Here is a 16,114-nt window from a genome sequence, read left to right as displayed (position 1 = left end):
CTTGCACCTGCAGTTTTCATTGTATTGTTCAACAAAAGATTGTCTGGCCTGTAAAAAATAGTTATATATAAAATCTTTATTGACAGGTTGCAGACGAAACGGAATGTACAGCTTCGCTTATGTCTAATGCTCCAATCGATTTTGAAGCTACCTCTACAATAAATTTAGCATTGAGATATAACGTAAATGGTAAAGATATGGGCGTATACCAGTTTGTTATTAACGTCATGGACACAAATGACCCGCCTGAGGTGATTAACCGTTCAGACAATACTAATTTTGTTGTTAATTGTATACATTTTACAAGCTGGCTTTGGTTGTTCACGGTTGCCATTCTTTTTTGGTTTATACTTTTTACTCATGTCCCCGTTTTTTTCTCATTTCAGGATATTATGTTTAGCCTGACCAAAATACAAGTAAAGGAGAACTCTCAGAATGATTTTATTGGTAGATTCACGGTTAAAGATCAAGATCAATTAGATAAACACAGTTTCCGTGTTGCGGAAAGCGATCACCTTAAGGTTTCTTCGGATGGAAATCTGTTCACATCTCCAGGTAAAATCATATTAATTACACTTGTATAGTACACCCTTATCATTCAATCATTTGTACAATTATATTCTAAGTTTAAATAACTTTATTTGCTTTTTACAGAGGCAGTTTTGGACTATGAAGACTCAACTAGACTCGCGTTAACTGTCACTGTTTCCGACAGTGGAAATCTTACTTTATCGAAGGCATTCGACGTCATTGTGCTAGACGTAAATGATATACCAACCAAGCTTTCTCTGACAAATAACGAAGTAGGAAATCCGTTGTTACCAAACCGAATTTATTTTCAAATTCTGACAGCAAATTTATAAACATAAATTAGTGCATATTGAACTAATCACACAGCCAAGTCGTATGACCTATATACTATATATTAAAATGTTTCACTTATTTCATAATAATTTGGTATTTAGCTGAAAAGGTAATTGGGTCTTTTTAAGGGTAATGGGCTTCAGAAATTATGCTATAATATTTTGCATTACAGATTAAAGAAGGGGCTTCCAGCGGTACAGACATAGGGGATTTTATAGTTGAAGATGAGGATGAGAGTCAGAACTTTTCTTTGCATCTTTTACGTTTCAACAATATTTTCAAAATTGAGAACATTACCTTAAAGGTATGATTTGAAAAATAAATCTATGAAATATGAACAGTGAAACTGTTATTATTGGGCAACGATATTATACGGGAAGTTGGCAAATACATGTTTTAAATTTTTCAGGTAAACGCAGATGGTATGAATTGCACAAAAGCAATGAACTGTGCACTTGATTTTGAAACGAAATCTTCATATGATTTGCAAGTGAACGTGACTGATAATGGACAGCCCAGCATTTACAAAATATTCAACGTTACTGTAAACGTCGTGGATGTGAATGACCCACCAAGAAACATATTTTTGAATTCAACTATTATAAATGAAAATACCCCTATTGAAAGTTTCGTTGCTCAAATATACTCGTACGATGACGATGCTGGACAACAGCATACATTCAGCGTTGTTGGATCAGATGAGTTTGTGGCTGTTGGTGCACATCTTATCACTAATGCTTTGTTCAATTATGAAGCTCAGTGGATATATATTGTAAACTTGACAGCAACAGATGACGGAGATCCTAAACTAACGGTTAGTAACTCTTCAAATCATATTTACACTCCGCTTTCAAACTTAGTAGTATTTTTATAGAATTAAATATATACATTCTTAAATAAGTGACTGTTTGAAACGAAATTGGAAATATGAACATCATTTGTAATCACAGACATGGACAACGTTCGAAATCAAAGTAAAAAACGTAAATGAGCCACCGTTTGATCTATCAGTTCGCGCAACGTCGGAGAGCAAATACGATTTTAAAGTAGATTCACCAGTTATAGACGAGAATGTACCCTCTTTAACATACATCGGCGAAGTGTTGGCGTTTGACGAAGATGATGATGACACGTTGCGGTTCGAAGCAATGTCGTCACATGTAGTTATTCGAAATCAACAGTGTATCTCTACTGCAAAGGTACTCGTTATAAAATAAAACATTGACATCCCTACTTCCATATGGTCGTATATAAAATGCCTTATAATAATAGCTTATTTGACAAATGAATAAAACATTGCACACTTTTTTGAAATCTGTTTTAAAGTAGGTTAAGGCATTGTAGAATATAAATAAATGTAAAGAACTAAAATGCATTTACTTCACACTCAAAGTATTTAGGTAAAATGCGCAGTAAGAATGAAAATTCCAGACCTTTTAAAAATTAATCATTTTGGTAATATAGCAATGATTAATGGCAACACGTTTACTGAGAATATAGTTGAAATCGATTCAATAGGGAACGCGTTGCCGAGGGGATATGCGGTCTTCTCATATATTTGACTTCGAAAAAGAGCAAGCTATTGCAATACAATTACTCGTTACCGACAGTAGAGGGTTGCAAAATGAACAAGAAGTTACCCTGAAGATGGAAAATACCAATGACCAACCGACGGTATGTAAAGATTTCAGATGTGTTACTGTTTACAACATATCCTAATACAATAACATGCACTTTTGCCATGTTGAATGGGGCTAGTGTTTTGAAAACAATGTCATTGATATTTGCAAAATTTAAAACTTTTATGTTCGTTTGGATTTATCATATTATCGATGCTTGTCTTGTTTACATCCACTATCTTTTGTGTTCAGAATATACTTATAGACGGTTCAAATGTTTCTCTCGTGCACTGTCCGGAGAACACAAAGAGCGCTGTCTTGGGAAGCTTGACAGCTGAGGATGAAGAAGACGGACAAAGTTATTCGTTTACACTCATCGGTGAACAGTCGTTCTTCTACATTGCAGACGCTAAGCTTTGGGTAAATAACTAAACTTTATATTCATTAGACTTACGAATCTTTGTTTTATATCTGCTTGACTTTTTATTTTAACACATGTATGTCCTATGATGAATAAAACAATTGATACAGTAATCTGTAAATATATTATGAAAATAACACAAAATACCAATAACTGTTGGTGCGCGAGTTGATAGGTGTGTACATACTCACTATATACTGATCTGAATCAAATATAACTTATGAAAAATATAAGAAAGAATAAAATGCATTATTATTTCTTTTCAATTATTTGTTTTTGTTTTTCAGGTTACTTCAGCTGCAAATTTAGACTATGAAAAACAATCGATATATTCGCTGACCATTCGTGTAACGGACAACGGAATACCAATAGCAGTTTTCGATAAAGCATTTATCATTCAGCTTACGGATGAAAACGAGAGTCCAACGAATTTGTATTTAAACAATACTAAAGTAAATGTTGTTATATTATCTTGTGTTACGAAATTAACAGCAAATTAACAACCGTTTGTATCACATGCCATTTGTATTAGTTACCGCACCCACAAATCGGGTTTCACGACAACGTGGTACATTCAATTTGAATGTATTAAATCGTAAAAATACGTTTCTTGAACGAATATTTATGACTTTTAGGTTTCCGAACTGGCAGTTTCAGGTGATATGATAGGTCAGTTTTACGTCGAAGACCCTGACAAGGACAATGAAGATCATGAGATACGCATTTTAGATGAAAGCGTGTCAAAGTTTGAAATAAAGAAACATTTATTAGTAGTAAGTTTTTATAGGTTTTACGGTAGCATCCATGATTTAAGTTTGAGTAACGCTCAATGGATAGGGAGAGTATAAATCAAATATTTTCTTACTACTTACACAATGTCCTGTTCGTTTCTTAAATATGTTTTTTTAAATGTATGTTGTTTCTAACATTAAAAGAATAACCACATCCAAAACTAACAAAAAACTTACGTAGATGTTTGGTTCTAAGGCGGTACCTAACAATCCTTAATAAACATACCTAGTTTTTTTTATATATAGTAAGTATGCACTGTGCTGTTTGTGGAGTTTTGTGGTGTTCTTCCATGTTTCTTGGTTGTGATTTCTTATTTTTGTGTTCTATGTCTTTGGCGTTTACCCAGTGCCATTAAACCGGTTTTATCTTTAAACTTTTTGCTACTGAGCTTTTTCTGCAGTTTTTCACATAAGTATTAAGTGTTGTTGATGTCTTTACTTCATGTACAAACAACACTAAACTTTGGATTTATAACTAACAGGTAAAAGACGGGTCGTTCGACTACGAGAATACGAATATGTACAGTGTTATGTTTGATGTGATTGACAAAGGCAATCCTCCGATGTCAGCTACCTTTACCATCAGTGTAGAAGTTACGGATGCCAATGAACCTCCTGAACAACTTAAATTCTCAGGTTACTGTGTTGTGATATTGAAATACGAATGTGAACGCTTTAACTGTTATGGTTTACAAATAGTATATTTATTTTAAGAACGTGTTTGTGTTTTAGGAAATGAAATAGAAGAAAACGTAGCAATTGGAACCAGCGTCGGCGTTTTCTCTGCTAGAGACCCCGATATCGGACAGTCTTTAACGTTTTCCATTGACGGGGTCAATGGATCTCTCTCTGTGAATGGCGTAGATCTTATTGTTTCGGGAAATATAGATTTTGAAGCAAACAGTGTTCTGAAGTTCAACGCAACTGTTTACGACGACGGAGCACAGACTATGTTTGTATGTCTTTCAAATCTTCTTAACATGTTTTTTTTTTAATTTAAGATTATTTATGCAATAACGACATTTAATTGTAACCAATTCTTTTACATTTATTTCAGATTAAGAAGGAATTTATCATTCCGATTCTTGATGTAAACGAAGCACCAAATAAAATTCGCAACCTTACTGTTTTGGAAATATTAGAAAGTTCAACAGTATCGACTGTTATTGCTACTTTCGAAATAAGCGATCCTGATTCAGTGGAAAGAATCACAGCAAAAATAATCAAGGGGGAGAACATATTTGATACTTCTGGATTGCAATGTAAAGTATGTATTTATTTCCACACAATTAATAAAACTGCCTGTTAATTATCGTTCGAGGTTAAACTCAAAAGTTGTATATGTTTCTGTTTCATGTTATTGTACATTTACAGGAAACTTTAGGGAGCTCGGTATGTGTTGTGTCGGTGCACTTAAAGAAACAGCTTGATTTTGAAACAAACAAAGGGCCAACACCGCTGGAATTTGAAGTAGAAGACAAAGGCGGGCTGACTTTTCGAAAAACCTTTTATTTCAATGTGACTAACGCAAATGAGCCTCCAAAGGCAAGGCTATTTACTCATTGTATTATTGAAGGATTGATTCTCGTACGTTCCGTGCGTTTAAGAAGTCAATGTCAATGAATATATGATATATAAATGCAAATTATATTTCAATTTTAGGCAACGCGTGTTTATAAAAGTACAAAGAAAACTTAACTAACACATGTTTAATGTTACATACATATACAGGATATCATCATCGATACTGAGATTGTTGGTATTCCCGAGAATTCTCCACACTTCGTCGTAGGGTCGTTAGTGTCAATTGATGACGACGAAAACGATAAGCATACATATCAGGTTATAACTTTCTGGGAAAGCTTTACTACCGTAGGTAACAAACTTGTTACAAAAGTTCCGTTTGATTACGAGAAAAAGCCAGTTTATGAACTGATGATAAGATCAACGGACAATGGTAATCCACGAATGTCATTTGCGAAGCAATTTGTCATTAACGTGACGGATGTTAATGAAGAACCAGAAGATATTTTAGTATCACCGATGAAGGTACTTGTAATACTTTTTTCATTTTCAATTCATAATAACCACATTATTTGACCAAAAGTCAATGGAATTATTAAATGAAATAGAATAGATAAAGCTAGTTTAAGGAATGTTTGGCATAATAATCCCCTTCTGTGCATCTCCGGCTAATTGCACTGGTGTCACAGTAGGGGCCAATTTCGTGTGTATTTGTTTATTGGCTAAGGGCCATTTAGAGTCCATTTCTATAACAAACCATCCCAAACTGCACAGCAGGATACTCAGATAGTAGATCTGATAAGACAATTAGGCAATTAGATTAAAATCAATAAACAGAGGTTGTGTACAAATACACAGTCGTATTTTTTTTTCTTTAGGGGGGGGGGAGGGGCGGGGGTCACTTACAGAAAGCTTAAACTAGGCCTTTAAGTAATAAATACTCCTAATTGGTTGCAAAAATGGCAGAAGTGGCCTAATTAAAAAAACTATTTTCTCCAAATATGGCATGTGAACTACATGAAACAAGCCCTCAAACTTGTTTCTGATCAATATAATAAATTATGTTCCTTAATCTTAAGATCGTTTCTTCAGATTAAGCGGAATGCAAAAGTAGGTGAGACTGTCGGTGTTTTCACCGTCATCGATCCAGATAATGTAAGACGAGAAGGATTTCAGACGCACATCTGCACTCTTGCATCTTCGGAATGGCTTCAGATTCCACAAAACAAACTGCATTTCACTATAAACAAGGAAATTCCACCAGACGCAGGAACCATCTCTATAACAATAACGTGCACAGACAATGGGACACCACCTTTATTCTTGACACAAGAGTTTAATCTGGAAATTGTTGATAGAGTCATTCCACCAAAAGAGATTGTTGTCTTGAATTTAGACGGCGGACAAACACTTCTTGTATCAGAGAATGAAAATAAAATAATCGTAGGGAGTATTGGTGTTGTAAATCAACTTACCAAAGAACCTTCGAAAGAGGCAAGAACAAAACGTTTGTTTTTGTGTTTGTATCTTATAAGTACATACTTTTCTTCATGCAATTGGAAGTGTTGTAATTTATTTTTTATTTATAGGAATTCGTTTTTGAGCTTGAGGAGACCACGATATTTACGATTGACGACACTACGCTTGTGTTGAAAGACGAGCTTGACTTTGAATCTTTTCCAGAAATCACTGTTACAATATTTGCTAGAGACGCTGGTACAAATGGTGATTCGTTAAATATTTCAGGCAGTTTTAAGGTACGGTTATCTCACCTTTGTGATACATATATTCGAATTAATCCACCATACGATTTTAGTATTATAAAACTGTTTTATATAAAAATCAAGTATATGTTATTATAAGATGAGTATTATATTTCAGATAAACGTAATGGATGTAAATGAAGCGCCGTATGGAATAGAGCTCCAGGGAGTCCAATCAGTACCAGAAAACTCATTACAGGGATTTGCAATAGGAGTTCTTTATACATTTGACCATGAAAACTATCAAACATACGCATACAGAATATCGGGAGTCAGTTACGGGTAGGATCTTGTTTTATACCTTACAAGATAGTTACGGTTAAAATATATAGCATAAGCTTATGAAGCTATAAGACACCCATCATAACACATTTGGTCTCTCAGTTTTTCAGTCGATGAAAATGACCAGGACATATTTGATACATTTTCTATTGAGGGGAGCATCTTAAAAGTTGGAAGCGGGTACCAGAACATTGATTATGAGCTTAGCGACATTATCTCGGTATTGTTAGAAACAACAGATTCCGGTGAGCCAGAGTATACTTTGAGGGAAGTTATTCATCTGAAGATAGAAGACACAAACGATCCACCGACTGAGATTCAGCTGACACAGAATATTGTAAGCACAATTGTTCGAATGTTGCCAACATTTTGCTTTTACAATTCGTAATGGAAGCAAACTCTTATTATTGTTTTATGCATTCATTATAAACGTTTAAATCACTGACATTTCCAACAGTGCTAAACTCTGATTTAATTCGTTTTAGTTTTTATACACATATAAAGTTTTTAACCAATAGCCAAGTTAATGTTTTTAATGATAATTTGATGTTAATACTAAGCTACATATTTCAAACTGTTTAGGCTTTATATAGTAACGAGAATTATTTAGATATATTTACAAAATCATCACAAAAACTGCAGAATATGAAAATGAGATAATAAGATCAGGGCTGTGTCCAATACGAATCAAATGTTCCAGATAGTTGAAAATAGTCCGGAGGGAACTGTCATTGGAACACTCGTAATCACGGACCCAGATATTGGTCAGGATCACATTTGTGAGATTATAAATCTTATCGACGTTCCATTTAAGGTAACTTTTAAGATAAATAGATGGATGGGGATGTATGGACTGATTGATATATGGAATATGTATGCATGCGTGTTTGCATGCATATAGATTAATGTATGGATGGATGGATGCATACATGCATGCGTACATACATGCATGTTTGAATTGATGGATGGATGGATGGTTGATTAGGCAAGGTGGATTGTTGGATGGATTGGTTGCTTGGATAGACGTCTCTAGAATGAATGAATGGATTGATGGTTGGTTGGACGGAGGGAAGAACAGGTTAAATGGTGATTATGGAATTTAAATGGATCGGTGGGTGTGTGGGAGGATGGATGGATTAATAGATTAGTAGATTTACGCTTAATAGGTGCTTGTTTGTTTAAAAGTTTATTGTTGTATGTTAAATGAAGTAACTATATTTATATTTTATGCAGATTGTTGATTCAAAAACGCTGGCTTTGTCATCACAAACGGTCGATTTTGAGAGACAAAATACCTACAATGTAATGGTAGGTAAACACAAAAAAGCAGGAATAAATGAATAAATGAATAAATGAATAAATCAATCAATCAGCCAAACAATCAATCAATCAATCAATCAATCAATCAATTCATTCAGTTAATCGAGCAATCAATCAATCAATGAAAATGAATGAATAAATAAATAAATAAATAAATAAATAAATAAATAAATAAATAAATTTGATTGGCATTTTGAAATGACTGTTTCGAAACTTAGCCTTCAAACAGGGCTGTCGTAAATTTTTGGCTACTGGGATTGTCCCTGTATTTTAAATTTTATTATTAAATTTGAAGTATAAAATGTGTGTATGCTCTTGCAGATAATGTGCAGTGATGTGGCTGAAAATAGTACAAGACTTCATGTGTCAAAATCATTTACCATAAATGTTCAAAATGTCAATGAGCCTCCAACCAATATAACACTTTCGTCATATAAAGTGGAGGAAACTAATACAGAAGGTCAAACAATAGGAGAGATCCGAGCAATGGACTTGGACAGCAACTTGGTATGAGTCTTTTTATCAATTCATTGAGGCCGATATGTTGCTTGTATTAACGAATAACTGATATGTGTGTCGTTTGTGGTAGTTTTTTTAAATTAAATATGCAATACAATTATAATGCAAATGTGATATGGATTAATATTTTGTATTATAATGATATAAACTAAGAGTTTTTGTTTTGTGTTTTAGATATCGTTTTCATTGGATCCGCAGAGTGACAGAGGGTTTGAAATAAAAGGGGATGCAACTTTGATAGCACCTTTGGGGTTAGATTATGAAACGAAGCGATTCCATAGTATAGTTATAGTTGCTGAAGATGAAGAAGGGCAATTTGCTACGATGAACTTCGAAATAGAGGTATTTTATTATAATGCCGAAAGAGATAAAGAAAGTATGAAGGCTAAATCCTTTTGCATTTGATTCAGTGGCTATTTATTATTTAATATAACAAATAAACATGAGAATATTTTCCAGGTTTTAGACGTAAACGAAACCCCCCTTAACATCACATTAAGTAAAACGCATGTTGGTGAGCACGCGAAGCACGGAGAAAATATTGGAATTTTATCCACGGTCGACCCAGACTTCGGCCAGACTTTCACATACAGTCTTAATCAAATTACGTTATCAGAAGGTATACACACATGTAATTGAGTTTTATAAAGATCTAGTTAAGTCTTTTATCAACCGATTTATTTGTCGCCGGTTATGTTTGTGTTGGCTTCAAGTCATATGCTATCAATAACATTGAATCCTGTTGTAGTTTTTTTGTGTGTAGCAGTAGTTCAATTTATAAATACAATTTTATTAAATTTCTAATAATTGAATTTCTCCCTAGGCAAAGTGGAAATACAAAGAAATCAGCTAAATATCGGTGAGAATGGATTAGACTTTGAAACTTCGGATACTATCAGAATAACTATTCGGTCTACGGACAACGGAATTCCACCTGAATATAAAGAAGTAAGTTCAACTAGTTTACTTGCGCTTGCGTATCACAAAAGTTACTATATATTTATGTTCGATATTTAATTGACATGAATAAATTCCAGATTGACTTCACCATACACATCATTGACGAAAATGATCCACCTTCTGGCATCATTGTTGGACAAGTTTTGCCTGTATCAGAAGATACAAGTCCGCATACAACTATCCTGACATTCGAAGTCGAAGATTCGGATGTCAACCAAACCCATTCTTGCTTTATAAAAGGAGATGGAAACTATTTTCTCGTAACCATTAAAACGAGTGGACCTATGGGTTTATTACTTACTAATGAACTTGATTACGAGGAAAATAATGAATATCAGGTTATCATTGCTTGCAGTGACGGAGAGTACGAAATAACGAAGGTAGTAGCAATTCTATTATTTCAGTAACACATACTGCGGCTGCATATTATTAAATAAATCGTAGCAATTTCTATTATTCACTTATAATCTACAGGACCTGCTTATGTTCACATTCTTTGCTATTGAACATATTACATAATTACAGAATATAACTATACAAGTTGAGGATGTCAACGAAGCGCCATTCGAAATCAAACTGAGCGGGTCTAATACCATTAAGGCTGATTCTACGCCTGGTTTGATTATAGGAGAGCTTCAAGTATACGACGAAGATTTTGATCAAACACATGCGTTCATCATCATTGGGGAACATGCAGACCTTCTGAAGGTACACCAAGGAAAGCTAGCATAACGAATTCCATTTATTTGCCTACTTTGCAACTGTTATACGTATATGCAATGCATTTTAACAATACCCTTACACGTAGGTTTTAAATTCTATATTTCTTATAGGTTACGGATGACAATGTGTTGGTTTTAAAAAATGCTATTCCAGAAGACACCAAAAAATCAAGCGATCCAAGCTTAATTTTTGAAATAGAAGTATCTGATAACGGGAACCCAGTTCTAACGTATAGGCAATTATTTCATTTACCTTTAACTCAAGATGATGTCTTATATGCTGGTCTTCCGGACCTTTTGTTTAATGATGTAAAAGTGTTGGCAACTCAAACGCAAGGGTATAATTTAGGAAATCTTATTGCCAACGATATGGTTAAGGATAGTTTAGAAATATCTCTTGAGGAAAACTTTGAAGGACTGTTTAAAATAAAAGATCATGTATACTTGGCATTAGCTAAAAATGCTTCTTTAATGACCACCCCGTCTGGAATCATTCTTGTAACACTATTTGATTCAGAAACACTGGAGTCTAAGTCTCATAGAATCATTGTTGAAATTGTTCAAAGTAGTACATGTGAAACTATAACGTGTGAACACAACGAGCATTGTATTACCTACAACGAAACACGTGGAAGCTGCGAGTGTGACGACGACTTTTCCAGAATAGACAACACGTGCGTTTCCAAAGACGACTGTGATGGAATTTATTGCCAGAATAACGGCACTTGTGTTGATCAAGTTAATACATTTGTTTGCAAATGCATCGGAATTTACACTGGACAGTATTGTGAAATCGATCCAGAAGTTGATTCCCAGTGCAATCCAAATCCGTGTAAAAATGGCGGAATATGCATTCCAAAATCAGGTACTACCATTTCTAAATGTATATAAACCTTGGTTTTTAATTTTAATAATTTTATTTTGCAAATTGTAATTTTACTTTGCATAGACGAGTTTACGTGTTCCTGTCAAAACGGTTGGGCCGGCGATACGTGCGCCGAAAATATTGACGACTGTCAAATGGCCATTTGTTACAACGGGGGAACGTGCAGGGATCGACAACTCACTTATATTTGCGATTGTACATCGGACTGGAAAGGACTGCGATGTGAATATCATGAACATATTTGTCTTGATAAAAACTGTAATAATACGCACGGATGTATTAGTCTGGCGCTGACGGAAACATCATTATGTGCCGAAACGAATATATACCTGGTTGCGCTTGAATATGTAAGACCTGAAGATTTGGACATCGAAGAATTCCAAGCTCGTTTGGTAGAGTTTGTTATAAATTATGGAAGAATAGCAAAACACGGTTATACAGGCATTCGGAGGAGAAGAGAGGTGATCGAAGAGATTGAAGTGTACGTAGCTGAATCTTCTGAAAGCCTCGATGTATTCACATTTGAATTGTATGTTATCAGAAGTAAACATGAAGTGCTTACCAAAGATGCGGTTTTGACTATCCTTGCGTTCACGTGTTTGGATATCAGTAAGTTCAAGTTTAACCTAAATGCTATCTTATAAAAACACACTCGCTTCAACACATGAAAGAGATATATAACTGATATTAGTATTTGTTTATAATGATGTTCACGTAATTAGATGTAGTAGCATCAATATAATCTAAATACGGCAAAACAGTTTTTGTTTCCACTAGCAACTCTAAAAAATAGGGTAGGTAGGAAAGCAAAACCTGTTTTTTAGTTTTTTTAGGACCACGATTCTGGGCAAAACCGACCTATAAATATCAGGGTATATCCTAATTGGAGAAACTGTTTGTAATAAAATGGTCAAATTTTAACAGTCATATTCACTCGAAAAATGCACAGTATTAAATAAAACACTACCTTAAAAACTGTATGCAGTGTGTCCCTTTTTACAAAATTAAAGGACAATCGATATCTTGTCATACCTAGTAATGAATGTATAGGTAAATCAATAAAACAAAGTGAAACGCCCAAATTAATGCATATGTATTTGCGATAACAGCACGAAGGATATAACTTTATATCACACTTAAGTACCAGTATATTCCCTGAACAAAGGCAACATAGCATTTTTCAGACTCTGGAGAATTAACAGAGGACTTGTTTTGTCCGGCGATTGCTGAAGCATATTCTAGATTACATGAAGCTGACCCAAAGGCGTCTACTTCTTCATCGGCAGGTCTTATTGCAGGAGTAATAGGTATCAATGCATTGCGTTACCCCGTTCATTTCACGTAATTTGTTTTAAATATACATTATATTTAAATGTTACATTTTGTTACGAATGCTTCAGTTACCTTGTAAAACAGACGCACTCGTTTGATATATGTTTTGTTTTTAGTTGCAGTTGCTGTGGTAGCAGCAATATTAACGATTGTGATGGTTATATTCAAGAAGAAAAATCAAATCAAACCGGAGGTATTTAAAAAAAACTATCAATTTAACAACAGTACAAAATGAATTAAACATAAGAAATATTTAATATATGTGTCTCAGACCTAGAAGAAGCGATCTACACAGAGATTAACACGTTTTTGTAGGAGTATCCGAATTCAAGTGTCACCGTTTATAGTGTTGTTATTTTTAAACAAAATATTAATTTGGTTCTTCCGTTCAGAAGGAAGGACACCCACAGCTGTTCTGTTTGTTGGATGAAAAGTGGGTCCAAATTAATATGACACAGAAATAGGTATAGCAAAAAGAAGTTAAAAGTATTTCTATTTCTTCAGGAGACGAGCTTAGACGCTTCCTCGAGGAACACCTATGCATCCATGCCAAAGGAAGATGTACATACCGATAAACGAGTACGCATTTACGAAGCATTTGCAATTCATTTACATCTGGCTTAAACACACATATATATTTTATATAATTACAAGAAAATAAAAATCAATTAATAAGTGTAATTTTATTTTCAGTCTGAAGCTCAAACGTCAGTTTCGAAGTCTTCTGCCGAAAGGGCAGTAGACGAATGTATTGAACCGTTTACAACTGACCATGAAATGTTACTCGCCAACACAGATTCTGGTTCAAAACCACCAACTAGCAGTTTCACATGCGGTGACGTCCCTCAAACTTTGAAGAATCAAGATGATACAAATTATCTCAAACTTACAAGTGCTAAATCAGACAAAATGCATACTACTGGAATTGGAAGTAGAACTCGGTATACAAGTGATTATTATATTTTTCAAAGAAATCGGGATCAAGAAGTAACGCCGGTAGAAATGACAGAGAGTAAAGTATGATCAAAGTCGTGTAACTTTGAGTTATTTGTTATGAGTGTTTTAAATCACTGTGAAACTGCAGTGTATACTATTTGAACTTAACGGGTTTAAAGACATTTGAGAGAGAAAATGGACGAAAACTAGGAAAAAGGTAGTTGGACAGCCGACTCCTCTGACTAAACCCTTAACATTCAGAACATTTTTATTTTCATTACTGAATACTGCATTGTCCAAGATATTGTACATACATGTGTTGTTTATATGAAATGAGTTTTATTAACTAACTATTGCACAAATGCACTATAAATTGGCAATAATCACATGAAATATATTATAGGTCTTCATAACTGACCAACCGACAATTGTCAATCAATCACTAAAAAGTCAACCAATAAAATGGCTATATTTTGTAAATAAATCAAACAAGGCTTTTATAAGAACGATGTATCCTCCCCGACAGGAAACAAATTAGGAAAAAAATACTTCCCAAGTGTTGCTTTTTATCAGTAATGCCTCTTGCGAAGGAGCTGGTTTTGGACAGATGCAAGGTCATCACAACTTCAGTCAAATGCCCAAGACGTTGTGTAAACTGATTTTGAAATCATTCATTTCGTTTGCGGAATAAACCAGCCGACACAACACATTTGGAATAGAAAAGCAATATGGACAAAAAGCATTCACGCACTGCCATAAAATCGCCAAATTACGTACATAAGAATTCGGATACAAAATCAGTGGAAGTCTAAGAATATGCTTAAGACAATGTATATAAATTTGATACTGAACAAAGGGCTAAAAATACTTAAAAAGAGGTCTGATTCCAAGACACTGAACTCTTACTCAATAAGGTATGTGTGTGGGGGAGGTTTGAAGTTCCTAATTCAAAGACTTTACCGGTTAAGCTCCGTAAAGTATAACTAGAAATATGTCCATATGACACGGCAACAAGTTAAAAAAGTCCGAAATGCCAGTATATAATTTAAGTGCCATAGCTCTGATTCATAGGTGCAGCGGGAAACGAAACCAAAGGTGCACAACTTAATCATCCAATTAACATACCCTAGGGTTTCATAAATCTAGGTAATATTTTTTGGAGTTTTGAGCGACACAAGTCCAGAAATGTCAAATCTTGCTAATTCAAGGGTCACAACTCTGGTTTTATTAAGTGCAGAGAGAAAGAAACCCTGGTGCAAAACTTTATCACCACAATTGGCATTCCTCTAAAGTTTTATGAATCAAGGTAATATAATTTGGAGTTTTGAGCGACACAAGTCCAGAAATATCAATTAACGCTTATTCAAGGTACAAAACTCTTAATTTTATTTTTTGCAGCGGGAAACGAAAACTGAGGTGCAAAATTTCAGCACCCCATTAACATTCTCCTAAGCTTTCATGACTCTTGGTGATAAAGTTTTAGAGTATTGAACGACACAAGTCCTAAAATGCCATTTGTTGATCATTCAAGGTTAATAACTCGTGTTTTTAAGTGCAGCAGGAAACGAACGCCTAGGTGCACAACTTCACTTCATCATCACACCCCTTAGGTTTCAATACTCCAGGTAGTCAAGTGTTGGAGTTTCGCAGCGGGAAACAAAACCCCAGGTGGAGACATCTCTTTTTCATGACTCTAGTTTAGGAGTTTTGAGTGACTTTTTTGTTTGAAATGGATGGTAGGAATAAAGCACTTGTGTACTGCACTCATTTTCATTGCTGTCTATCTCGTTTCCAAGTTTCATGTTATCTCTTAATGCTTAGTATAATCAGCTAATTAATAAATGCTTCCCGTATAAGTCACCGTGTGAGATATATCAGCAATGACAGAAGGTGGGAGTATTGCAATGCAGCACTGCACTTACTCTCCTTGCTATCTATCTATACTCCAGTTTCATTGTAATCCCTTCAGTATGTTTTGAGTTATGGTCTGTACACGCAGCTTCCTTATGAATGCATAGTATTACTGTAAAAGTGAAAGAGGGGGATTATTCAAAGGACTGATGTATTATTGAGTACTACATTTCCTCTCATTATTATCTATCTATGTTCCAAGCTTTATTTACATCTCTTAACCTTTTGTTTAAGTATGGTCCAGACAAACAGCTTCCTTAGAAA

At 34.5% G+C, this 16,114-nt stretch overlaps 1 protein-coding gene across 1 annotated transcript in view; it reads left to right on the top strand.

The window, feature by feature from the left end:
* LOC128208320 (protocadherin Fat 4-like) overlaps positions 1 to 14,398 on the top strand; it is a 34,603-nt gene extending 20,205 nt beyond the window's left edge. Inside the window, exons 31-63 of the mRNA XM_052911878.1 lie at positions 87 to 251; positions 387 to 555; positions 655 to 803; positions 1,037 to 1,168; positions 1,274 to 1,678; positions 1,815 to 2,063; positions 2,383 to 2,538; positions 2,736 to 2,903; positions 3,192 to 3,356; positions 3,540 to 3,677; positions 4,178 to 4,331; positions 4,428 to 4,651; positions 4,753 to 4,962; positions 5,070 to 5,240; positions 5,427 to 5,744; positions 6,312 to 6,713; positions 6,809 to 6,976; positions 7,101 to 7,264; positions 7,367 to 7,601; positions 7,965 to 8,078; positions 8,498 to 8,572; positions 8,906 to 9,091; positions 9,278 to 9,445; positions 9,563 to 9,722; positions 9,927 to 10,051; positions 10,141 to 10,443; positions 10,589 to 10,771; positions 10,897 to 11,650; positions 11,735 to 12,280; positions 12,856 to 12,978; positions 13,120 to 13,196; positions 13,508 to 13,582; positions 13,697 to 14,398. Of these exons, the coding sequence (XP_052767838.1) occupies positions 87 to 251; positions 387 to 555; positions 655 to 803; positions 1,037 to 1,168; positions 1,274 to 1,678; positions 1,815 to 2,063; positions 2,383 to 2,538; positions 2,736 to 2,903; positions 3,192 to 3,356; positions 3,540 to 3,677; positions 4,178 to 4,331; positions 4,428 to 4,651; positions 4,753 to 4,962; positions 5,070 to 5,240; positions 5,427 to 5,744; positions 6,312 to 6,713; positions 6,809 to 6,976; positions 7,101 to 7,264; positions 7,367 to 7,601; positions 7,965 to 8,078; positions 8,498 to 8,572; positions 8,906 to 9,091; positions 9,278 to 9,445; positions 9,563 to 9,722; positions 9,927 to 10,051; positions 10,141 to 10,443; positions 10,589 to 10,771; positions 10,897 to 11,650; positions 11,735 to 12,280; positions 12,856 to 12,978; positions 13,120 to 13,196; positions 13,508 to 13,582; positions 13,697 to 14,026 (7,161 nt within the window). The 3' untranslated portion in view covers positions 14,027 to 14,398. The remainder of the gene's footprint in view (positions 1 to 86; positions 252 to 386; positions 556 to 654; positions 804 to 1,036; positions 1,169 to 1,273; positions 1,679 to 1,814; positions 2,064 to 2,382; positions 2,539 to 2,735; positions 2,904 to 3,191; positions 3,357 to 3,539; positions 3,678 to 4,177; positions 4,332 to 4,427; positions 4,652 to 4,752; positions 4,963 to 5,069; positions 5,241 to 5,426; positions 5,745 to 6,311; positions 6,714 to 6,808; positions 6,977 to 7,100; positions 7,265 to 7,366; positions 7,602 to 7,964; positions 8,079 to 8,497; positions 8,573 to 8,905; positions 9,092 to 9,277; positions 9,446 to 9,562; positions 9,723 to 9,926; positions 10,052 to 10,140; positions 10,444 to 10,588; positions 10,772 to 10,896; positions 11,651 to 11,734; positions 12,281 to 12,855; positions 12,979 to 13,119; positions 13,197 to 13,507; positions 13,583 to 13,696) is intronic.
* Positions 14,399 to 16,114: the final 1,716 nt, after the last annotated feature.

This window comes from Mya arenaria, chromosome 11, assembly GCF_026914265.1.
Source record: "Mya arenaria isolate MELC-2E11 chromosome 11, ASM2691426v1".
Classification (NCBI taxonomy): Eukaryota; Metazoa; Mollusca; class Bivalvia; order Myida; family Myidae; genus Mya; species Mya arenaria.
This window is presented reverse-complemented; position numbering and strand designations above follow the sequence as displayed.